The sequence below is a fragment of the Trichechus manatus genome, unplaced genomic scaffold, assembly GCF_000243295.1.
Source record: "Trichechus manatus latirostris isolate Lorelei unplaced genomic scaffold, TriManLat1.0 scaffold00004, whole genome shotgun sequence".
Taxonomy (NCBI): Eukaryota; Metazoa; Chordata; class Mammalia; order Sirenia; family Trichechidae; genus Trichechus; species Trichechus manatus.
The window spans coordinates 9,506,045-9,532,538 of record NW_004443940.1 but is presented as its reverse complement, the minus strand read 5'-3'; the positions used below and the strand labels follow the sequence as shown (position 1 = coordinate 9,532,538).

General features: G+C 43.3%; 1 protein-coding gene across 1 annotated transcript in view; it reads right to left on the bottom strand.

The window, feature by feature from the left end:
* The window catches only part of SFXN5 (sideroflexin 5), a 148,253-nt gene that overhangs the window by 88,715 nt on the left and 33,044 nt on the right, over nt 1-26,494 (bottom strand). Inside the window, exon 4 of the mRNA XM_004369206.3 lies at nt 239-265. Within this exon, the coding sequence (XP_004369263.1) occupies nt 239-265 (27 nt within the window). The remainder of the gene's footprint in view (nt 1-238; nt 266-26,494) is intronic.

The following is a 26,494-nucleotide window of genomic DNA, read 5'->3' as shown; positions in this document are numbered from 1 at the left end:
ATTCTGTGGAAGCAGCCCAGTCCTTTCCTCGAGCTTTGAGGGCCCAGAGAAAGGTATGCTTCGTCTAAATGCCAGTCTTCAGAAACTCAGGTTCTCTGTGCTAGAGAAGAAGGAAGGGATAAGGAGGCCAGGGACAAATGGAAGGGGAGGGGCTGGGTATGCAATAGCCATGGGACAGGGCAGGACAGGGCCCAGGAGAACACAGAGAAGGGAGGGAAAAAATCCAAAATGGAATTACCTGCTTGATTTTCTGTGCACTCCAGAGCTAAAAGAGAGAGGGAGAGAGGAAAGGAAGGAAGGAAGAAAGGAAGGAAGCAGGGAGGGAGGGAGAGAGGGAAGGATGGAAGGAGGGGGAAGGGAGGAGGGAGGGACAGAGGGAGAGAAAGAGAGAGAGAAAAGTAAAGGAAAAGAAAAACACGTATCAGTTTAAAGTCTCAAAGCCACATTTTCTAACCAATGATCCAACTCCAAAGGCGTAAGAGGGTAATGCTGACCTCCTCACCCCAGGCCCAGCAACCCCCTGTGGGGGTGAGGCATCAAGGGATAATGTAAGGCACAGATCCCACAATACGAGAGTTAGGGGACCTCCTGCAGAGCTCTGAATCAACCCCTAGAATTACTACAGAGGAAGTATCAGCAGGTCACAAATTGAGTTGTTGTAAAAGCCTGAGCTACAGCCTTCTGCTCCGACCCACAGACATGCTGGTGATGGCACAGAGGGAGAAGACCAGACCCGTCTGTCCAATGGAAGCTTCTGAGGTGTGATCAGAAATGACCAGCTGAGGGCCAGTGGGAAGTCAGACAGGCCGGGTGTGGATCCTGGTCCCACCACTCACGAGTGTGGCCTTCACTGAGTCATTTAGACTCTCTGGGCCTCCATTTACCTACCTGTAAAATGGGGAAACACCATATATTTTACCAGGTGGATACAAGGATGAGTGAGATAACATATTCCAAATCTGGGTCAAGGCAGATGATTAATCATCATTTATCATTATCACACCAAGCTAACCCTGTCTGCCCCTCTCTGAAGGGCTCTGTAATGGATTGAATCATGTCCCCCAAAACTATGTGTTGTAAATCCTAACCCCTATACCTGTGAATGAGGTGCAGCAGTTAAAGCACTCGGCTGCTAACCGAAAGGTTGGCGGTTCAAACCTACCAGCTGCTCCACGGGAGAAAGATGTGGCAGTCTGCTTCCATAAAAATTTACAGCCTTGGAAACCTTATAAGGCAGTTCTACTCTCTGTTATAGGGTCGCTATAGTCAGAATCCACTCAGTGGCGGTGGGTTTGGTTTTGTTATACCCGTGGATGCAAACCCATTTGGGAATAGAATTTTCTTTATTATGCTAATAAGGCCATATCAGTGTAGGGTGTGTCTTAAAACCTAATCACTTTTGAGATATAAAAAGAGCAGATCAGGCTCTGAAGCAAGCAAGCACAAATGGGAAAAAGATAGATGCTATGTGGAGATCTCCAATAAGCTGAAAGAGCAAAAATCTTCCCCCACAGTGGACAGAGAGAGAGCCTTCCCCTAGAGCCAGTACCCTGAATTTGGACTTTTAAGCTCCTGAACTGTGAGGCTGCTATGAGTTGGAATTGACTCAACGGCAACAGGTTTGGTTTTGGTTTTTACTGTGAGGAAACAAATTTCTGTTCAGTAAAGCTACCCACTTGTGGTATTTTTGTTACAACAGCATTAGTAAACTAAGACAGGCTCTAAGACCCCCACTCAATCTCCTCCACCATCTAGACTTCCACAGACCCACAGTCAAGCTCCATGACTATGTCCTTTAATAAACCAACAGCAACAATGGTAACAAACCACAGGTAGTCGGACCATAGTCTTGTGGGACAACTCAGTCAATTGGCATAACATAGTTCATAAAGATAATCCTAGTTTCTACATCCTAGTTTGGTGAGTAGCCTCTGGGGTCTCAAATGCTTGCAAGCAGCCATCTAAGACACAACTATCGGTTTCTACTAATCTGGAACAAAAGAGAATAAAGGAAACCAAAGACTCAAAGAAGAAACTAGTCCACAGGACTAATAGCCCACATGAACCAAGGCCTCATCTAGCCTGAGACCAGAACTAGATGGTGCCCAGCTACCACTACTGACCATTCTGACCAGGGGCACAATAGAAGGTCCCGGATAAAAAGGGAGAAGAATGTAGAACAAAACTCAAACTCCTAAAAAAAGCCAGACTTATTGGGCTGATAGAGACTAGAGGAACTCATGAGACTACTGCCCTAAGATACCCTTTGAACTTGGAACTGAAGCCACTCTCAGAGGTTACCTTTTATCCAAATAATAAATCGGCTTATAAAATAAACAATATCACCTGTGAGTACTGTGCTCCCTTAAATAATCAACTATATAAGATCAAACAGTCAATATTTACCCTAAAACAAAGATGAGAAGGTAAGGAGTGGCAGGGAAGCTAGATTAACGGAAACAGAACAAACAGAATGGAAATAATGAGAATGTTGACAAATTGTGAAAAAATGTAACTGTCACGGATTGAATTGTGTTCCCCAAAAATATGTGTCAACTTGGCTAGGCCATGATTCCCAGCATTGTGTGGTTGTCCTCTATTTTGTGATCTGATTATCCTCCATTTGTGATGCGTTTTAAATCTCAGCCTCTATGCCTGTGTTTATGGTTCCATTTGGGATTGAGCTGGCCATTATGTTAATGAGGCAGGATTAGATCATGTTAATGAGGATTAGGGTGGGATGCAATACCCTTATTCAGGTCACAGCCCTGATCCGATGTAAGGGGAGCTTCCTTGTAGTGGGGCCTACAAGAAATAAAAGGAGAGAGAAGAGAGCAGACAGAGACGGACCTCCAACCACCAAGAAAGAAGAGCTGGGAGTGGAGTGTGTCCTTTGGACCTGGGGTCCCTGTGCTGAGAACCTCCTAGATCCAGGAGATAGAGCCATAACACCAGAGATGGCGCAAGACGGCAAGAATCGGTGACACAGAACTGGCAGCAGCGGAACCAGAAGACTGGCAGGAGACGGCACAGTGGGTGTGCTGATCCACAGAGCAAGAGATCTGAGTGCCTGTGGACAGTCAGCTTGCTGGTGGAGTGGGGTGCCTCTGGGCACTCATCAGCAGAGCTAGGCTTGCCAACCCACAAAGCTAGAAAGCTGAGCATCTTAGGGCCAAGGCTTACTGGTGGAGGGGCGTGCCTCTGGTCACTTACTAGTGGAGATGAAGAGCTTTGTAACACTTGCCCGAGCAGGGCAGAGGCTGGCTGGGCCAGGCAGAGGGGCAGAAGGCTGAGAGGGAGAGAGAGAGAGAAAGAGAGGGAGAGGCCTGCCTATGGGTATGGCTGAGAAGCTGTCCTGTCCGAAAAACTGTATCCTGAATCACTTCTCAACCAGAATTGTAACCTGTTATGCCAAGACACATGGAGATCTCCAAGGAAGGCCAGGTCTACAGATGCTTAAAGGACAAAAGGACCTTCTCCCAGAGCCAACAGAGAGAGAAAGCCTTCCCCTAGAACCAGTGCTCTGAATTCAGACTTTTAACCTCCTAAACCACGAGAAAATAAATTTGTTTGTTAAAGCCATCTACTTGTGGTATTTCTGTTATAGCAGCACTAGATAACTAAGACAGAATTTGGTACCAGGAGTAGGGTGCTGCTCTAACAGATACCTAAAATGTGAAAGCGGTTTTGGAATTGGGTAATGGGTAGAGGCTGGAAGAGTTTTAAAGTGCCTAGTTTTAAAGCCTAGATTGCCTTGAAGAGATGGTTGGTGGAATTATGGACATTAAAGATAATTCTGGTTAGGGCTCAGAAGGAAGTGAGGAGAGCTGTAACAGAGACAGCACAGGTGGCGAGAAGCAGTGGCAGAGAAATGGCAGCAGCAGAACCAGGAGACTGGTGGGAGATGGTGCAGGAGCCAACCCATGGAGCAAGAGAGCTGAATGCCTTTCGGCAAGAGGCTTCCTGGCAGAGTCGGGTGCCTCTGGGCACTTATTGTTAGACCTAAAGAGCTTTGTAACACTTGCCTGAGTGGGGCAGAGACCAGGCTGGCCCAAGGAGCCAAGGGGCCAAGAGGCCAAGGAACCAAGAAGCAGAAGCTGAAGAGACAAGGAGCATGGAAAGCAGAACTGCCTCGGTCTCAAAGGGTAGGGCCACAACCTCTAGTGTCTCAAACAGTGAGACCATGGCCTCTGGGGTTTCAAACGGTGCAGCCACGGCCTCCCAGTTCTTAAAGAGTCAGATCTTTCCCAACTCCTTTCCAGAGTATGAGGCTGCCTTTCATGGGTGCCAGAGGCATGGGGCCGGATCCACTGTCCAAAGCTGAGGGAGCGGGGCTGCCATGACCAAAGCAGAAGAATGGGGTCTGCCAGGGCCAGGGAGTGGGGTTGCCATTCAACTGGACTAGGAGAATGGGGCCGCCCAAAAGCCAAAGAAGCAGAGTTGCCACCCCAGTGGGCCTAGAAGGCGGAGGTGAAGCCCAAGGCTGAAGGGCCTCCACCCAGAATCCAGAGAGCATGGTCATCACCCAGAGTATGGAGGGCAGGGCCACTGCCTAGGTTGTCTCAAAACAGAAGATTATTTTCAAACCTTGAGAGCTAATGTAAATTGTTCTGCTGGATTTTTGTCTTGCTTGGTGCCTGTTATTCCTTCTTTTCCTCCAATTTGTAATGGAAATATCTACCTTGTGCCTGTTCCATCATTGTACTTTGGAAGCAGATAACACGTATTCTAGATTTCACAGGTTCACAAATGAAGAGGAATTTGCCCCAGGGTGGGATTTAGACTTGGAGTTGATTTAAGACTTTTGGAATGATATGATGGGGTGAAAGTGTTTTACTGTGACAAGGACATGAATTTTTGGAGGCCAAAGAGTAGAATGTCATGGATTGAATTGTGTCCCCTAAAACTACGTGTCAACTTGGCTAAGCCATGATTTCTAGTTTTGTGTGATTGTTCTCCATTTTGTGATCTGATTATCCTCCATTTTGTAATGTGTTGTAAATCCTAGCCTCTATGCCTGTGGTTATGGTTCCATTTAGGAGTGAGCTGTCCATTATGCTAATGAGGCAGGATTAGGTCATGTTAATGAGGATTAGGGTGGGATGCAACACTCATACTCAGGCTACAGCCCAGATCTGATGCAAGGGGACTTTCCCTAGGGCGTGGCCTGCATCACCTTTTATCTTACAAGAGATAAAAAGAGGGACAAGCAAGCAGAGAGAGAGGGACCTCCTACCACCAAGAAAGAAGAGCTGAGAGTGGAGCACGTCCTTTGGACCTGGGGTCCCTGTGCTGAGAATCTCCTAGACCCAGGGAAAGATTGATGACAAGGACCTTCCCCCAGAGCCAACAGAGATAGAAAGGCTTTCCCTGGAGCTGGCACCCTGAGTTCGGACTTCTAGCCTCCTAAACTGTGAGAGAATAAATTTCTGTTTGTTAAAGCCATCCACTTGTGGTATTCTGTTATAGCAGCACTAGATAACTAAGACAGTAACCAATGTTATGGAATTTAAACAAAAATTGTTAAATGAGAACTTAATTTGTTATGTAAACTTTCACCTAAAATACAATAAAATATTTAAAGAAAGAAAAGAATGAGAAGGAAGCTAAAAAAAAAAAAAAAAAAGACAGCTAGTAACTGGTCACACCCCAGTTCCAGAGTTTCTTTGGGCTCTCAGGAGCAGAGCAGTCCTCCTCCAAGACACAATGCCTATCTTTTGCCTTGCCTCTAGATCCAGGCAGACTGAAATCCTGCAGAATGCAGGGGGCATTTAAATCAGGGGTTCTCAATTCTGGCTTCACGTTAGAATGTCCTGGGGAATTTTTTCAGCATTTTTCTAAAGCTCCCTAGTTGGTTCTAAGGTCCAGCCAGGGTAAGAACCCTTGATTTAAATGAAGATACTTCAATTGCCTCACACGATCACTAGAGGCAGCATAGTACCGTGTTTTCAGAGCTAGACAAACTGCCTGGGCTCCCAGCTTTGCCACTTCCACCTCTAGGAGGATGAAGGAAGGGGAGTGAATGTGTGTTGGGGGAGGTTACAATAGAGCAAAACCCTCATCCAGCTTGATACAAAGTGATAGATGATGTCTAAAACTGCTACATCAAGAAATAGTTGTGTACATAGATTGTTTGTTAATACTGTATGGCAGTGAAAGAAAGAAGAAACATGGAAATGACATGAAAATGGCTGCCTCTGGGGAAAGGACCGGGGTTGGGGTGGGGTAGGGGATGACTTTTTACTTTGTGGTACTATTGAACTTTTAAAATTATAAGAATGCATTCCAAACTAAACCCATTGCTGTCAAGTCACTTCCAACTCATAGCAACCCTACAGGACAGAGTAGAACTGTCCCATAGGGTTTTCTAGGCTGTAATCTTTATGCAAGCAGACTTGCACATCTTTCTCCTGCAGAGTGGCTGGTGAGTGGCCGACCTTTTGATGGGCAGCCATGTGCTTAACCACTGCACCACCAGGCTCCTTCAAGAATGCGTTACTGTGATAAAAATAAAAATTCATTAAAATAAATCCCCCTTCTAAAGAGAAAAAAAAATACTTTGCTTGGAAAAAAAAGATTATGGTGTCAGCTACCCTCAGCATCAATATAATTCAAAATAAAATTTTATCTTTCTAAAATAAAAAAAAGTTATAAGCAATCCCCTGAAAGTCTGCTCATGAGACTGAGGGCTTCTCCAGATGCTGCAGGTTTAAGTTGACAACCAGTTTTGGCACCAGGGAGGTTGGGAACTGGCTCCTGAGGTTTGGGATGAAGGGTAGGCCAGGGGCCCGGCAGACTCCTTCCCACGTCTCTTACCAGCCATGCAGCATGTATAGCTCCAGCAGAGTATGGGTAATTTGCTTTGGAAAGCTTTTCTTCAAACTCACTGAAATACAGTTTTGGCACTAACAGGTAGCTTCAACCAACTAACTAGGAGTCTAGATAGCACAAGGGATTTGTGATTGGCTGCTAACCTAAAGGTCAGTGGTTCGAAACCACCCAGTGACTCCGGGGAAGAAAGGCTTGGCAAACTGCTTCTATAAAGATTACAGCCAAGAAATCCTTACGGAGCAGTTCTACTCTGTAACATGTGGGGTTGCCTTGAATCAGAATCAAGTCAATGGCAGTGTTCAACCAACTACGGAGTCCCTGGGTGGTGCAAACGGTTAATGCGCTCACCTACGAACCAGAAGGTTAGAGGTTTGGGTCCACCCAGAGATACCTCGGAAGAAAGCCCTAGTGATCTACTTACAAAAAAGAAGCCACTGAAAATTCTGTGGAGCACAGTTTTACTCTGACAAACATGAGGTCGCTGTGAATCAGAGTCAATTCACCGGCAAAGGGTTTGGTTTTTTGTTAGATTCAACCAACTGGGAAATAGATCCTCCCTTAATAATACTGTATATATTCTGTATATATTAATTAGTGGTTCACAAAGTGTGGCCCTAGGTCAGCAGCATCTAGGGCCCCTGAATCAGACACTCTGGGGTGGAGCCCAGCAATCTGCTTTGTAATAAGCCCTCCAGGGCATTCTGATGTTTCCTCAAGTTTGTGATGCTCTACATTAGCAGAAGAGCCCTGGTGGCGCAGTGGTTAAGAACTATGGTTGCTAACCAAAAGGCTGGCAGTTCAAAATCACCAGCTGCTCCTTGGAAACCCTATGGGGTAGTTCTGCTCTGTTCTATAGGGTTGCTATGAGTCGGAATCAACTCAATGGCAACGAGTTGACATTAGTAGCTACTCTATAGGGTTGCTATGAGTCAGAATCGACAAGACAGCAACGGGTTTTTTTTTTTTTTTCCTAAGAACAATATACCTTTCCCAAGAAAGAATTTTGCAGCTTTTGCACCTTTTCAAATCACCTTAATATCCTTGAGTATGTTTTATCCTTGAACATCCTTGTGAGGTGCAAGGAGGCACGAAGCTGGGACCGAGAGGCCCAGAACTGAAGGTTCAGGTGAAGGGTCAGAGTGTGACTTTGAGGAAGGAGAATATGGGGGAGGGAACATGCCTTCTGAGCAGGTTCAACATGGGAGGTATCTCTTGGGGCAGGGGCAAGGCCAGAGGTGGGGCCCAAAGACCACTGTCCTTTTTGCCCAGCCAAACAGGGGGAAAGAAAGGCAACAGGCACCTGTCAAACCAGCAGAGAACTAAGGGTGACCAGGCAGACAGGCCAGGCCAGACCACAGCCACAGAGGCAGCTCAGTGTCCCAGGAGCAGGGGCTGGGAGTCAGACAGACCTAGTTCAAATCCCAGGCTCACTACTGCCTTCACTGCTCTGAGTCTTGGTCTCCTCATCTGTAAAACGGTATAAGACCCCCAACACCCAGAATGGTTATGAGGCTGGAGTTCTGCTTGTGAAGCCCTCAGCACAGTGCCTAACACAGAGTAGACACCTAGGAGCCATGGCAAGACTGGAAATGGGCAGATGGATTCCTGGCCTGAGCCTGTGAGCCCTCCCTAAAGGGTTCCTATACCTCTCCAGCGCCAGCACCTCTCCCCACCCCCCTACCCCTGCCCCAGGGCCATGTGAGAGTTAAGCAGGCCCAGCTCCAGGCTAGAAGGCTATGAGACCACCATAAGTGGCATATATTTCGGAGAGCTTCTCACACTAGCACATAAAGAGCAGCCTTATTCTATCTAATAGAAACCTTGAATGAATATATTATAAACTGTCCCCTATTGGTGGACTTTTAGGCTATTTTTCATGTTTTGCTCTCACAACACAATCTCCAGTGAATTTCACCAGAGTTATCATTATTATAGGATTCCCTGGGAGGCACAAATGGTTAAGTGCTCAGCTACCAACCAAAAGGTTCAAATCTACCCAGAGGTGCCTTGGAAGAAGTCCTGGTGATCTACTTCCAAAAGATCACAGCCATTGAAAACCCCATGGAGTGCAGTGCTACTCTGACACACATGAGGTTGCCATGAGTTGGAATCAACTCAATGGCAACTTTTTTTAAAAATTAATTAATTTGTTTATTTATTTTGGATATCGTTATTATATCATTAGCATTTAAAGAAAAACAAAAGGATAAATGTATACACTTATCTCTGGCAGGATACAGAGGAAACCAGTGGTTCTCTAGGGAGGGAGAGTGAGTAACAGGGGAACGAGGAAAAGAAGGCTTTTTTTTTTTTTTTTAACTCTCTACTCTCTTTATATCTTTAGAATTCTGTATACTGTTTCTACATTACCTATTCAAAATAACTGTTCTTCAAGAATTAAGGGTAACCACTTGAAAAATAGAAATATGGTATACAATTTTCAACCTCTTTATTGACCCCTACATCACAGACTGTGAACCGTCCAACAAAATCTAAAGCCCCTTCTTCCATAGTAATAGTACAGTAACTGGCAGGTGGCTGACCTGCTACTCTACATTTCCCAGCCTCCCTTGCAGTTAGGCATATCCATGTGACTGAGTGCCCCCAATAGCATCTAAGGGGAAGTAAGATGTGATTTATTTGCCCAGAGCCTGCCCCTGCATGCTCTCTATCCTGTTCCCGCTGCCCAGTTTTGGCTGTGTAGAGAGAATAACACCTAGTAGACAGTGGAGAAACATGATGGAAGAAGCCTGAGTTTCTGAATGATCTAGTGGAGGCGAGACACCTGCCCACCTGGAACTTGAAGTATTACATGGGAGAGAAATAAACTTCTATCTTATTTGAGCCAACGCAATTTGGGGTATAACCCTAAATATCATGACTCATTTGGGGTTACATGAAACACCCTTCCACAGTTATCAGGGAAGGCTTTCCGTAGAAGAGGCAGGGATAAAAGCTAAGGTGCTGTTCGAGGCTCTTGTTGTGGCATCTGGCAATGTTCCAGCTCAGAAGGTTTGGGGGGAAGTGGGAAGACCCCAAGAATAATCGGGATCATGGTTTCTGGCCCTGGCTTAACCACTAACTTGCATGGTCTGCCTGTGCAAATCACCTCATGCCTTAGACTTACACTGTTTTTAAAATTAACCTGGCAGGGGCATGGTGGTGTGGCCAGTTCCATGTACCCATCCCCACAAGGATCACTGAGGGAAAAAAACAGAAATTGGTAGACTCAGCTTTGTAAGAAGTCCAAAAAGCAGTCAAAGAGTTGCAGCAACTAAGTGAACAGTAAATCAATAAAAAGGTAATTTTTAAATAGTAGGAAGGCTTTGATTTTCTACAGTCTGCATCACTCCTCCTACGCAGCTCAGTGGCTTGCCATCTTGAAGTAGCAGCAGTGGCAGATGCACTCTCAGAGAGGGGGTTTGATCTTTGACTCTAGAGTAGGAAGGGCAGACTTTCTTAGTGGATTGTTGTGTGTGTCTACACTGATCTGTCTGGGAGTTGACTGAAGGACTGAAGTAGGATGTCTCATGTAGGGTGGGAGGAGCAGCAGACAACAACACCTAGGGGTTTTAACTGCCCATAGCTGCCTTGGGCTGAACAGTGCAACTGAAGCATACAATTAATGCCTGGAGGCTGAAGGAGAAGCCAGACTGACAGTTTTTTGTTTTTGTTTTTTTTTTTTAATTGGGTCTTTCAGAAGTACTATGTATACAGGGGAATTAAAAGGGCCACATGCATACTCAGGGTAAAAAGAATGTGCAGAAAATACCGAAGAAGACCCTTTCCTTTTACCTCAGGCTGATCCCTAAGTGTACTATAAGCCACGCTGCTAACTTTAAGGTCCGTGGTTCAAACCCACCAGCCACTCTGCAGGAGAAAGATGTGGAAGTCTGCTTCCGTAAATATTACAGCCTTGGAAACCCTACAGGGGCAGTTCTATTTTGTCATACAGGGTCACCGTGAGTCAGAATCAACTCGATGACAATGAGTTTGCTTTTTGGTTTAAGTGTTGAAGGAGGGCTCTGACACAGAGCCAATTTGCAAAGACTGGGAGAAGTATTTTCCCCCCTGTAGAGTACAAAGAAATCTCTTTCAAAACATGAGCTGGGCACAGTCTGGGGATCAGAGTCCTCAGTATCCATGCATGTCCATGAAGGCAGTTATTGCAAAAAATAGATGAGGTCACTGAGCAGATAACTACTACAGCCTCCAACAATTAAAAAATGTCATAAGAAACTGGGTGTGGGAAGGGGGACTATGCTGTCACGTTGTAGGCATTGCAACTAATGTCACATAATAATATGTGTATAAATTTTTGTATGAGAAATTAACTTGAGTTGTAAACTTTCAGCTAAAGCACAATTGAAAAAAAAGAAGGAAGAAAAAATCCAAACCTTTAGGAAAGAGAAGAACCTGAGTCTAGAGCTAACACATTATAATAGTCCAATATCCCAGTTTCAACAAAAAATCACAAAGCATACAAAGAAATAGGAAAGCATGGTCCATTCAAAAGAAAAAAAAATGAAGTGAAAGAAATCAGCCCTATGGAAGTCCAGATAACAAACTAGAAGACTTTAAAATAACAGTATTAAATATGCTCAAAGAACTAAAAGAAAGTAGAAAAATGATACATGAACAAAATGAGAATAGCAATAAAGATATAAAACAAAAAACAAAAACCAAAAAAAAACCAAACTCATTGCTGTCAAGTCAATTCCAACTCATGGCAACCCTACAGACACTATAAAAAGGAACCAAACAGAATTACTGAAGCTGAAAAATATAACAACTGAAATGAAAAATTCACTGGAGGGGCCCAAGAGCAGATTTTAGCTGGAAGAAGAATAAGTGAACTAGAAGATAAGACGATTGAAATTAGTGAATCTGAGGAGTAAAAACAAAATCGAATGAAAAAAGTGAACAGAACCTAAGGGACTTGTGGGAGGCCATCAAGCAAACCAACATATACATTATGGAAGTCCCAGAAGGAGAAGCAAGAGAGAAAGAGAAAGAAAGAATATTTGAATAAATAATGGCAGAAAACTTCTTAAATTTGATTAAGGACATGAATCTACACAATCAAGACTATCAACAAATTTCAAGCAGGATAAACCCAAAGAGACTCACACCAAGATACATTATAATCAAATTCTCAAAAATCAAAGAAAAAGAGAAAATTCTGAGGGTGGCAAGAGAGAAGAAAATTGTCACACACAAGGAATCCTCAATAAGATTAAGTGCTGATTTCCCTCAGAAACCATGGAGGCAAGAAGGCAATGGAATGACATATTTAAAGTGCTGTCTTAGGCTGGGTTCTCTAGGTAAGCAAAACCAGTAAAGCATACAAATATATAGAGAGAGAGCTTTACATCAAGGAAATGGCTCACACAGTTGCAGAGGCTGGAACGTCCCAAGTCTGTGGGTCAGGATCAATGCTTCTCCTGATTCACATAGCCACAGCGGCTGGCAAATGCAAGATCAGCAGGTCAGAGGGTAGGGCTCTTGTTCACAGGCTGTGGAGATCAACGAATCCCAAGATCGGCAGGCAAGACTGCAGTTAAGCTGCTAGGTCAAGTCCCAAGAACTGGAGGTCAGACAAAGAGGAGCCAGCTGCAGGATCCAGAGTGAGCAAAAGCCCATGAGCCTTGCCAGAATGTCCATTTATATTTGATGCAAGCCACACGCTCAAGGAAACTGACTTTCAACTGACTGGCTACTCACAGCAGATCCCATCATGGAGGTGATCCCATTATATCAAATCTCATCATGGAAGTGATCTCAACATCGTACAACTGCCAAACCACTGAGAATCATGGTCAAGCCAAACTGACACACAACCTTAACCATCACAAGTGCTAAAAGAAAAAAACTGTCAACAAAGAATTTTATATTCAGAAAATTGTCCTTCAAAAATGAGAACAAAATTAAGACATTCAAAGATAAACAAAAACTGAAGGAGTTCATTACAATTAGACCTGTCCTACAAGAAATGCCAAAGGAAGTCCTTAAGATTGAAATGAAAGAACACTAGACAGAAACTTGAAGCTGTATGACAAAGAAAAAAAGATCTCTGGAAAAGGTAATTTTATCAGGAAATATAAGGGCCAGTTTTACGGTATTTTTGGTTTGTAACTCTACTTGTTATCTCATGTTGTTCTTAGGTGCCGTCAAGTCAGTTCCAACTAATAGCGACCCTATATGTAACAGAACGAAACACTACCCAGTGCTGCACCATCCTCACAATCATTGCTATGTTTGAGCCCAATGCTGCAGCCACTGTGTCAATCCACCTCGTCAAGGGTCTTCCCCTTTTTCTCTGATCCTCTACCTTACCAAGCACGATGTCCTTCTCCAGGGACTGGTCTGTCTCGATAACATGTCCAAAATAAGTGAGACAAAGTTTTGCCATATTTGCTTCCAAGGAGCATTCTGGCTATACTTCTTCCAAGACAGATTTGTTTGTTCCTCTGGCAGTCTGTGGTATATTTGATGTTCTTTGCCAACACCATAATTCCAATGCATCAATTCTTCCTCAGACTTCCTTATTCATTGTCCAGCTTTCGCATGCATATAAGGCAATTGAAAATACCATGGCTTGGGTCAGGTGTACCTTAGTCCTCAAAGAGACATCTTTGCTTTTTAACACTTTAAAGAGGTCTTTTGCAGCAGATTTGTCCAATGCAATATGGCATTTGATTTTTGCCTGCTGCTTTCATGTGTGTTGATCGTGATTCCAAGTAAAATGAGATCCTTGACAACTTCAATCTTTTCTCCGTTTATCATGTTGTTGCTTATTGGTCCAGTTGTGAGGATTTTTGTTTTCTTTATGTTGCAGTGTAATCCATATCTCATGGTTAAAATCAGAAAAGATGTGTGTCAAGGTTGTATCCTTTCACCAGACTTTTTCAATCTGTATGCTGAACAAATAATCTGAGAAACTGGACTGTATGAAGAAGAACACAGCATCAGGATTGGAGGAAAACTCATTAACAACCTGCGATATGCAGATGATAGAACTTTGCTTGCTGAAAGTGAATGAACAATTGTACGTCAACAAACTAGATAACTTAGACGAAACGAACAAATTCATAGAAGCACATAAACTTCCTACAGTCACTGAAGAAGATTTCTATAGACCCACAACAAGTGAAGAGATTGAATTTGTAATCAATAACTTCCCAACAAAGAAGAGCACCAGACCAAATGGTTTCACTGGGAAACTCTACCCAACATTTAAAGGATTGACACTAATCCTTCTCAAACTCTTCTAAAAAATAGAAGATGGAACACATTCTAATTCATCCCATGAGGCCAGCATTACCCTGGTACCAACGCCAGACAAAGACAACACAAGAAAGGAAAACTACAGGCCAATATCCTTTATGAATACAGATGTAAAAATCCTCAACAAAATAGTGACAACACAAATCCAACAGCATATTAAAAGGACTATACACCATGACCAAGTGGGATTTATCCCAGGAATGCAAGCGCGGTTTAAAATAAGAAAATGAATTAATGTAATACACCACATTAATAGAGTGAAGGAGAAAAAAATCTACACTATCATCTCAATTAATTCAGAAAAGTCATTTGACAAGATCCAACATCCTGTCATGATAAAAACACTCAGCAAACTGAACAGAAGGGAAACTCCTCAACACAATAAAGGATATTTATGAAAACCCACTGCTAACATCATACTCACTGGTGAGACTGTAAGCTTTCCCCCTAAGATCAGGAACAAGACAAGGATGCCCACTTTCACCACTGCTACTCAACATTGTACTAGACATTCTAGCCAGAGCAACTGGGCAAGAAAAAGAAATAAGAGGTATCCATATGCAAAAAGAAGAAGTAAAACTATCTCTTTTCACAGATAACATGATCCTATAGATAGAAAATCCCAAAGAATCCACAAGAAAGCTACTAGAGTTAATAAACTAATTCAACAAAGTTGCAGGGTACAATATTAACACACAAAAGCCAATTGTGTTTCTATATGCCATCAATGAATAATATGAAAAAGACATTAAGTAAACAATTTAATTTAGAATAGCATCTAAAAGAATAAATTTAACCCAGAGGTAAACATTTGCACAGTAGTTCCCCCTTATCCACAGGGGATGCATTCCAAAACCCCCTGTGGATGTCTGAAACTGTGGATAGTACCAAACCCTATATATACTATGTTTTGTCCAATACATATATAACTATAATAAAGTTTTGTTTATAAATTAGGCACAGTATGAGATTAACACTAACTAATAATACAATAGAAAAATTATAACAATATACTGTAATAAAACTTATGTGAATGTGGTCCCTGGGTGGGATGGAGCAAGACAGTGTGAGATTTCATCACACTACTCATTTAACATTTTCAGACTGCAGTTGACTGTGGGTAAGTAAAACCACAGATAAGGGTGGAACTACTGTACACTGAGAATTATAAAGCACTGTTGAAAGAAAGAAGACCTAAATAAATAGAAAGACATCCTATGTTCATGGATTGGAAGACTTAATATTGTTAAGATGTCAACACTACCCAAAGCCATCTATAGATTCAACACAATCCCTATAAAAATTCCAAGAGCACTTTTTGCAGAAATGGAAAAATCGATCCTCAAAGTCATATGGAATTGCAAAAGTCCCTGAATAGCCAAAGCAATATTGAAAAAGAAGAACTAGGAGCACCTACATTTCCAGATTTCAAAACATACTATAAAGTTACAGTCATCAAAACAGTGTGGCACTGAAATAAGGATAGACATATAGACCAATGCAAGAAATGAATGTCCAGAAATAAACCCATATATCTATGGCCAACTGATATTCAATGAAGATGTCAAGTCCATTCAACGGGGAAAGAATAGTCTCTTCAACTAACGGTGCTGGCACAACTGGATCTTCACATGCAAAAGAATGAAGCTGGACCCATACCTCACACTACATACAAAAATTAACTCAAAATGGATTGTCATGGATTGAATTGTGTCCCCCAAAAATGTGTGTCAAGTTGGCAAGTCGATGATTCCCAGTATTCTGTGATTGTCCACCATTTTATCATCTGATGTAATTTTCTTATGTGTTGTAAATCCTACCTCTATGATGTTAATAAGGCAGGATTAGCAGTTATGTTAATGAGGCAGGACTCAGTCTACAAGATTAGGCTGTGTTTTAAGTCAATCTCTTTTGAGATATAAAAGAGAGAAGCGAGCGGAAAGACATGGGGACCTCATACCACCAAGAGACAAGAGCCAGGAGAATAGCACGTCTTTTGGACCTGGGGTCCCTGCGCTGAGAAGCCCCTAGAGTAGGGGAAGATTGATGACAAGGACCTTCTGCCAGAGTCGACGGAGAGAGAAAGCCTTCCCCTGGAGCTGGCACCCTGAATTTGGACTTCTAGCCTACTAGACTGTGAGAGAATAAATTTCTCTTTGTTAAAGCCATCACTTGTCGTATTTCTGTTAAAGCAGCACTAGATAGCTAAGGCATGGATCAAAAACCTAAATATAAGAACTAAAAACCATAAAATTTTTAGAACAAAGCACAGGGGTAAAGCTTTGGGACCTAGTTTTTCACAATGGACTCTTAGATATGATACCAAAAGCACCATCGATAAAAGACAACAGATAAATAAGACTTCATCAAAATGAAAAACTTATGTGCTTCAAAGGACTTTATCAAGAAAGTGAAGAGGTAGGGGTTTAATATACAGAATATATTAAGAATTCTTATAACTCAACAACAAAAAGACAAACAAACCAATTAGAAAATGGGTAAAAGGCTTGAAAAGACATTTCTCCAAAGAAGATATACAAATGGCCAACAAGCACATGAAAAGACGTTCAATGTCATTAGTCACTAGGAAAATACAAATCAAAACTACAATGAGATATAACTTCACCCATAAGGAAGGCTATTATCAGAAAAATGGAAAATAACTAGTGTTGGTGAGGATGCTGAGATATCAGAAACCTCAAGCATTGCTGGTGGAATGTAAAACGGTGCCGCTGCTATGGAAAACTAGGTAAATACTCAAAATGTTTAAAAGCAGGAACTCAAACAGATATTTATATACCAATGTTCATTGCAGCATTATTCACAGTAGTCAAAATGTTGAAACAGCCCAACTGTATATCCATCCAATTGAATATTGCTCAACCATGAATAGAAGTGAAGTTCTAAAACATGTTACAACATGGATGAACCTTGAAAACATTATGCTTAGTGAAATTAAGTCAGATGCAAAAAGATAAATATTGAATGATCTCACTTATATGAAATATCTAGAAGAGCAAATGCCTAGAGAGAAAAGTTTATTAGTTACAGGGGGTGGGGGGAAGCGGAGAGTTATTGCTTAAGGAGTGCTGAGTTTCTGTTTAGGGTGATGAAAAGCATTTGGAAACGGATAGTGGTGACGGTTGCACAACATGGTGAATGTTATCAATGTCACTGAACTATACACTTAAAAACAGTTAAAAGGGCAAGTGTTTTGTTATATATACGTTACCACAACAAAATGTTTTAAAACCCCGAAGACGCATTTAAATATGTATTATATTTATACATCTGTATGTGCATATAGCCTTTAAATGAAAAGTCTGAAATCAATGAAAGGGTGGCGCAGTGGTTAGGAGTTTGGCTGCTAACATAAAGGTCAGCAGTTCAAGTCCACCAGCCACTCCTGGGAAACCCTATGGGGCAGTTCTACTCTGTACTAAAGTGTCACTATGAGTCAGAATTGCCTCAATGGCAACAGGTTGTATTTTGTTTGGAGCCCTGGTAGCGCAGTGGTTAAGAGCTCAGCTGCTAACCAAAATGTCAGCAGTTCGAATCCACCATCTGCTCCTCAGAAACCTTATGGGGCAGTTCTACTCTGTCCTATAGGGTCACTGTGAGTCAGAACCGCCTTGACAGCAATGAGTTTTTTTAATATAAGAAAAATTTAAATGCAATAAAATGTTCTGTTATGATTTGCTAAAATGAGAGTCCAACTGAAGCTTCTGGAGTATGCAATAAACTTATATAGGCTTAAAAAAAAAAAAACGTGGTAGGAGGAGAGGCAGGAGGTGGAAACAAGTCTCTCCAAGGCCCCTTCCTGTCTGATGGCCTAAGATGCCAGGCCCAGCTTGTAAGACACCAGGAGAAAGACTCAGGTCTGACTCCTTCCATATGGGCTTTTCCCCGGGACATACCAGACCCATGAGTCAGACTCTGGATGCAGAAATGGCAGCAGCTACCACCCACTAGTTAAGAGCTGGCTATTAGTTTGAAGTGTAATAAGCCAGTTCTGTAAACAGGTTACCAGGGAAGATCATCCTGGGATAGGAAGCATTCAATGGGAGGCCAAATAAGATGCAATGGATGGTCCACCCACACTGAGAATCTAGGACAGGGAGCCCTGGTGTCTTCTTGTCTGCCCACTGAGGCATCTCCCTTTAAACTATAATGCTTCGTTGTGACTTGGTATTTTCTGAGCTGAGCCCATCTCCCTCTGTGCCTCTGGCTGAACAAACAAAATAAGCAGGCCTGACCCTGACTTACAGGCTGCAACGACAAACAAGACTTTGAGCCTTGCTTGATTTCCCAACTCAGAAATGAGGACAGACAAGGGGTGTGGGAGAAGGAGTCTAGGTGAGAGGTTGCTGGAACAATGCAGAAGTTTGCTGATTTCAGAAATGTCCAGTGTCTTGGCCAAGCTGCCATGTAACCTATGTGAACCTCAGAATAGAAGGAGGGGCAGAGGGTGGGCCCCAGCCTGCTGCGAGGACAGGCTGATGCAGGAGCCTTGCCTTCTCCGGTAGGAGGGTGGTGGGGAGTGGGGCACACCTCCAGTGCCCAGACCAGGAGGAGCTGCCCAGGCCCACCCACAGGCTGGCTCACTCCCTGCCCCTCTGCCTCTTCCCAGCTGCTTCTGCAAACCTCCTAAGGCAGCAAAGACAGAGCCTATTTAAAACAACCTCCAGAAGGTAATTAAACAGAGCCTGAAGGGGATCCTTCTGTAAGGCAAAAGATGCCTCCATAAAACAAAACAAAAAAAAAAATCTTCCTAATTTATCAATTGGGCCAATCGTTAAGACTCCTCACCATTAATTTTGTTGCTATGGTTACTCCCAGGTAATACACGCATAAGCGAGTCTATGTGGGGTGAAGTCATCCCCCAATTCTACAGATGCCTAAAGGAAGCGGAACCTCCCCCTAGTTCTGCAGCAGAGCACACAGCAGCAGCCCTGACTTCCATGGACATGCGACTTCTCTCTATGAAGATGGCAGACCCTGGAGGCAATCCTGGTGGATCTGCTGCCTGTTTTTGGCCATGTGATTTGGGGCAATTTACATAACTTTTCTGAGCCTCTGCTTCCTCATTTGTAATATGGAGATATGAATACTTACTTCCAAGGTTATTGTGACGATTAAAGAAAAATCATTTATTCAACAAATATTTAGTGAGCACCTACTACTATATGCCGAGCGCTGCTCTAGGCACCAAGGATATATTAGTGAACAACACAGATGAAAATCTCTGCTTTTGTGGAGCTTACTTGCTAGTGGAGGTAAACAGACAATAAGCCATAAAAATAATAACTAAGTAAATTATCTAATGGAGTCCCTGGGTGGCACAAGTGGTTAAGCGCTTGGCTATTAACTAAAAGGTTCACAGTTCAAACCCACCCAAAGGCACCTTAGAAGAAAGGCCTGGCAATCTGCTTTCTGAAAGGTCACAGCCATGATAACCCTATGGAATGCAGTTCTATTCTAACACACATGGGGTCACCATTAGTCTGAACTAACTCAGTGGCAACTGATGGGTTAAATTCTCTAATATGTTAGAAGGATAAATGCTACAGGAAACAAGCAAAAGTCAAGCAGAGTGAGAAAGGGAGTGAGTGCAGGCAGTGGGAACAGGGAGGGAAAATGACATCATTCGTTAAGCTAATCAGCATAGGTCTCAAGGAGAAGGTGACATTGGAGGAAATACTTCAAGGAGGGAGTGAGCTATGGTGCTATCTGGTGGGAGATTGTTCTGGCAGACAGAAGAGCCAGTGTAAGGCCCACAGGCAGAAGTGGGCCTGCTTGGCATTTGAGGGACATCAAGGAGGCCAGTTTGACTGGAGTGGACTGAATAAGGGGAAGAACAGTAGAATACAAGATCAGAGACAAACTGGGGGCTTTGCAGGCCATGTTAAGGATTGTGACTTTGACTCTGGGGGATGTGGGGCACTGCACAGTTTCTGCTAGAACAGTAGTTCTCAACAGGAGGCTCATTTTGCACCCAGGGGACAACTGGCAATGTATACAGACATTTTTGCTTGTCACAACTGGGGAGGAGGAGCTACTGGCATCTAGTGGGTAGAATTCAGGGACACTGTTAACATCCTTCAATGCACAGGGTAGTCCCCACAACAAACAACCATCCCTCTCCACATGCCAATAGTGCCGAGGTTGAGAAACGCTGGAGTTGAAGAAGAAATGATGTAATGTGTGTTTTCACAGGTCACTCTGACTACTGTTATGGGACTGTATAGAGGGGCCAAGTGGATGGCAACACTATCCAGGAGGCCACAGCAGTGAACCAGCCCAGAAATGTCTACAGCACCCGGTGTAACACCGGACACATCAAATAAATGCTTCCACTGATGTTGATCACTTGTCTGTTCTGTGCTAACCATGAGGACCATCCTGGGGCCAGCCCACCCAGATGGTCAGGGTACTGAGCAGGATCCCTAAGGCTAGGGGTGGAGGTAAGAAGTGGGGCTCAGCCAAGCCTCCCCCTCAGCCAGCTTCTGACAAACCTGCTGACACCCACAGAAAATTTGGAGAAAAAGTACTTTTAAGCCTCTCGTATTTTCTCTGCTATTTTCAGTAGAGCCCAAACACATCTGACCTTATTCCCTCCCTTCCAGAGGAGACTGGCCATACGAGATCTCTAACATCCCGGCTGCCCTTTCTCCTTGCAGGTCACGGGCAGGATCCATCCAGCATGGTGCCTCTAAGCAGCCGATATGTTATGCCAGGTGCAGAGCAGGTACCTGACAGGGGTTGGCTGGTCCCCAGCCTCTGGAGAGTGTGGACTGATGGACAAGCACTACCACTCAGAAGCCTCTAGCAGTTCCCAGAGGCCAGCTCCCATACTCCAGGAACTTCCATGCTGGTTTCCTTAGCATTACATATTCCTCCCCCAACCCCTGGCACCACCACCAGCCTGATCCTACCGCAGCACCTACCACAATACCACTCTCCTGCTACTCCCTTGCTCAAGAGCTCTCAGTAGCTTCCTGTTGCCCCACACAGCACGCCTGGTATCTCTCCCTGGTTTCCGAAGGCTTTCACAGTCTGTGCCGTAACTTTCCAGCTTCCACTCTCTAATCTCATCTTCTGCCTCTACTTCTCTCTACCTCTACCTCTCGCTTTCTCTCACATACTACTCCATTCTACTTCTTGGCTTTTGTCTGTGAGTTACAGGGGACACACCCCACCCATCCACTGCCTAGTGCCTCTCTATATTCTACTGCCTTTCAGAGCCCACTTGTACCTTCCCCCTGTGAAGCCTGTCCTCATCACTTGAATTCGCAGGGTTCTCTCACCTCTGCATTCCTACCTACCTTAGTATTAGCTCCACACAGCCTAGCCGCCTGGCCTGCCCTCTAAGCACTCGCTTATGAGTATGTGTGGCCTCCTCGCCTGCACTGCAAGCTGGCTCCAGGAGGCCGACCCACAGCTCACGCGTATTCCCTACCACAGCACCCTTTGTATACTGGGTGCTCAGCGAATACCCACTGCCTGGGGTGTCCACGTGTAACTGGAGCTGCGAGACCTTTACAAATGCCAGGTTCACTACTCCCACACTGCTGCTTCCTGGTCTTTGTGCACATTACTCCCCTCTACAGAGTACCATCTTCCCTTCCAAATTCACCTTCAGATGGTGGGTGGAAGATGGGTGTTGGGGTCTAACAGGCCCAGTTTCAGATCTCTGCCCCACCACATACTGGCTGTGTCACTGTAGGCAAGTCTCTGAGGCCTCAGTTTTCTTGCCTATGTTGTTGTTGCATGTCATGGAGTCAATTCCAAATCACAGTGACCCTACAGGACAGAACAGAACTGCCCCATAGAGTTTCCTAGGCTGTAATCTTTAGGGGAACAGATCACCAGGTCTCTTCTCCCACGGAGCAGCTGGTGGGTTCAAACCATCAACCTTTTGGTTAGCAGCTGAACACTTAACCATTATGCCACCAGGGCCCCTTTTCTTGCCTATAGAATGGGGTTAATATGGGTATCTACATAATACACTTTCTGTGAAGACTGAGATAATCTAGTGCTTAGCACAGTGCCTGGCCTGTGGTAAGCACACAGTGAGTGGTGGCTCATTACACAGGGAGTCTTCTGAATTTAACCCCACCCATCCCCATCCAAGGAGTCCCCAGGTGGCACAAACGGTTAAGCACTCGGCTACTACCCAAAAGGTTGGTGGTTCAAATCTACCCAGAGGACCTCTGAAGAAAGGCCTGATGATCTACTTCTGAAAGATCACAGCCATTGAAAACCCTATGGAGCACAGTTCAAAACCCTATGGAGCACAGTTCTACCCTGAAACGCATGGGGTCACCATGAATCAGAATCAGCATGACTGTAACTGGCTGTTTCTGTTTTGTTTTTTTATTCCCAACCATGCCAAATCATTCCATCAAAGCCCTGGCATATAAAAGTATACATATCAGGGTCAACACCCAAAAAACTTAGTAGTCTGTGCCAATGTTTACATTTCTGCTCTCATTTATGGTTTTGTTATTTAACTGATAGCTACAGTCCTTATTAGGGTTCTTAGCACATCACATTTCTACTTGTTAAGCCCAAAGGGTAAATTCTACTTTTTTACTTTGATCCTCAGGACTTATTATTCATTGGTTTAGCAACCTTTCAACAAGTTCAGAGTCTCTGGATGAGATATCAGCCACTCAATAATAGAAGGCCAACCAAAGCCACTAGGTGCAAACAAGCTATCAATATAGTTGTGCATACCCACTGGGGAGATGTTGTAACTGGTTTGATGGCAAACTGTAGGAGGAAAGAGGGTGGGCAGGTTACCCAGCACTGCCCATGACATCAGGACAGGCAGGCAGGCAACGGGACCCACCACGGGCTTCTGACCCACCCACCTGCAAAAGGACACCAGAGCACGCACAAACTGCTCACGCCTTGTTCAGTCCTCTGAGGGGCTTGTTCTCTCTACCTCCAGCACAATGTGCTTCCTTGCCTGGACTGCTCCTACCCAGAGCCTCCTCCTCACCAGCCCCCTTCTCATTCCTCAACTCTCAGGTGAGATGTCTCCTCCTCCAGGCAGCTTTCTCTGGTGACTGGTGACTCCTTCTCTGGAGGCTGGTGACTCCTTCCTCTGCTCACCCACAATATTATGTGTTTTCACTGTCATTGCCTGGTTTCTGGGAGCCAAGAAGCAAGAACCTCACCCAGCTTCTTCCTTGTTCTATCTCCCAGGCCCTGTTACCAGGCCTGCCCTGTAGGTGCTCCATAAATACAGACTGAGGTGAGTTGGATTGGGGAGCACCAATTGTTAAACCACCTGCCTTTGGAAAACCTGACCAGGCACCAGTATGTGGTGTTGGCAGCATAGACCCTCAGCATGGGCCTGGGAGGGTCCAACTCAGCTTTATGCCCAAAAGTGTTAGAAGGCATGGGCAATACCTCACAGAGTTACCAATGAACAGAGGAGGAGACAACAGCAGAGCAGGGACAGCAACATGGTTTTGAATGGAAAGTGAGTAGCCTTTTAGCAAGTGATCCAGCAGAGAGGACAAAACCACCCCCTAAATGCCTGCAGAGGGAACACTTACTAAGGAGTCAGTCCATCACCTCCAGGACCCTGGCAAAGTGCAGGACCTGGAGAAACCAGGTACCATGGAAAAAGGGGTTAATCACAGGGCCAAACATAGGTGGTTGGTTAAAAGTCTATATTAAAGCAATGGGGTCTTCATATCTTCACTGCACAGCGAGTGACTCTTACTACCCTCACCTATGCCCCCAGATGCTAGAGGTTTATCAACCTACTAAAGAAAGAGAATCCAAGACCCTACTTGCTCTCCGGAATGCAGACAGATGAGATGATACTGCATTCACAAAACAGGAATAGGACTTTATTTAAAAGAATAAAGAAAAGAAACAAATAGCAATCAAGAGCTCTTGGAAATTAAAAATATAATAGCTAAAGTAAATAAATTCAAGAGATATGTTGAAAATAAACTCAAGGAAATATTATGCAAAGCCAAATAGAAAAACAAAGTGATGGAGTAGGAAAAAAAAAGAAATCCTGAGTGTCAGTGTGAGACATCCAATATTTGACTATTAAGGGCTCCACAATGAGAAGAAATTATCAAAGCAAAAGTATACGAAAATTTGTGACAGCTGAAAGATAGGAGTCTTCAGATTGAAAGGAGGCACCAAGAACCCAAAATAATGACTAGGAATTTCAGAAATAAACTTCACAGATAAAGAGAAGATTCTAAAAATTTCCAAAGAAACAAAACAGGTCACTGTAAAGGATCAGGAAAAAAATGGCCTTAGATTTTTCAATAGCTACTCATGGGGTCACCATGAGTTGGAATCGACTTGATGGCAACTGGCACTGGTTTTATACTGAAAATCAGAAGACAGTAGAGAAATGTCTTCAAAATTCTAAAGGAAAATGATTTTCAACCTAGAATTCTCTCCTCAGTCAAACTTTCAATTAAGGGTGTGCACGGAATTAAAAAATTTCAGATATAAAAGGACTCGAACATTTTCTCTTCATTTACCCTATATCAGAAAGTTATTGGAAGAGGTACTCCACCAAAATGAAGATATACACCAAGAAAAAGGAAGGCCTGGAGCTGGAGAAAGGTGGGGCCCAGAAAGAAAAATCTCAGGGGGACAAAATGGAACTGAAAGACAAAAGTTTCAAAATTGAAGGGAGGTACCAAGAATACTGGAAGGCTGCTAGAGGGTACAGTAAGAATTAGAGACGGTACAAGGGAAACTATGCCAATGGAAAAAATAAGGCAATTTTAACTCCAGATAAAAACATAAAGTTGAAGAGAGGAAATATAATCATGATACAAACAACTTGACTCTGTAGTAAAGATTATTTATATGAATCTAGGAAAACTGGAAGTTGTCAAAAATGAAATGGAACTCCTGAAGATAGATATCCTAGGTATTAGTGAGCTGAAATGGATTGGTACTGACCATTTTGAATCAGACAATCATATGATCTATTTTGTCAGAAATGACAAACTGAAGAGGAATGGCATTGCATTCATCGTCAAAAAGAACATTTCAAAATCTATCCTAAGTACTACATTATCAGTGATAGGAAAATATCCATAAGCCTACAAAGAAGACCAGTTAATACGACTATTATTCAAATTTACACACCAATCACAAATGCAAAGATGAATAAATTGAAGATTTTAACCAACTTCTGCAGTCTGAAATGAAACATGCAATCAAGATGCACTGATAATTACTAGTGACTGGAATGTGAAAGTTGGAAACGAAGAAGAAGGATCAGTAGTTGGAAAATACAGCCTTGATGATAGAAACAACACAGGAGATCGCATGACAGAATTTTGCAAGACCAACGATCTATTCATTCAAAATACCTTTTTTCAACAACATAAATGGTGACTATACATGTGGACATCCCCAGATGGAATATACAGAAATCAAATCGACTACATCTGTGGAAAGAGACGATGAAGAACCTCAATATCATCACTCAGAACAAGGCTAGGGGCTGATTTCGGAAAAGACCATCAACTGCTCTTATGCAAGTTCAAGTTAAAGCTGAAGAAAATTAAAATAAGTCCATGAGAGCCAAAATACAACCTTCAGTATATCTCACCTGAATTTGGAGACCATCTCAAGAATAGATTTGAAGCATTGAACACTAATGACTAAAGACAAGATGAGTTGTGGAATGACATCAAGGACATCATAGAAGAAGAAAGCAAAAGGTCATTAAAAGACAGGAAAGAAACAGAAGACCAAAACGGATGTCAGAAGAGACTCTGAAACTAGCTCTTAAACACAGAGCAGCTAAAGCGAATGGAAGAAATGATGAAGTCAAAAAGCTGAACAGAAGATTTCACAGGGCGGCTCGAGAAGACAAAGTATTACGATGAAATGTACAAAGACCTGGAGTTAGAAAACCGAAAGGGAAGAACACACTTAGCATTTCTGAAGCTGAAAGAACTGAAGAAAAAATTGAAGCTTTAAGTTGCAATATTGAAGGATTCTATGCACAAAATATTGAAAGATGCAGGAAGCATCAAAAGATGATGGAAGGAATACACAGAGTCACTGTATCAAAAAGAATTGGTCGACCTTCAACCATTTCAGGAGGTAGCATATGATCAAGAATCAACAGTAGTGAAGGAAGAAGTCCAAGCTGCACTGAAGACACTGGCAAAAAACAAGGCTCCAGGAATTGAGGGAATACCATTTGAGATGTTTCAACAAATAGATGCAACACTGAAAGTGCTCATTCATCTCTGCCAAAAACTTTGGGAGACATCTACCTGGCCAACCGACTGGAAGAGATCCATATTTGTGCCCATTCCAAAGAAAGGTGATCCAACAGAATGTGAGAATTATCGAACAATAT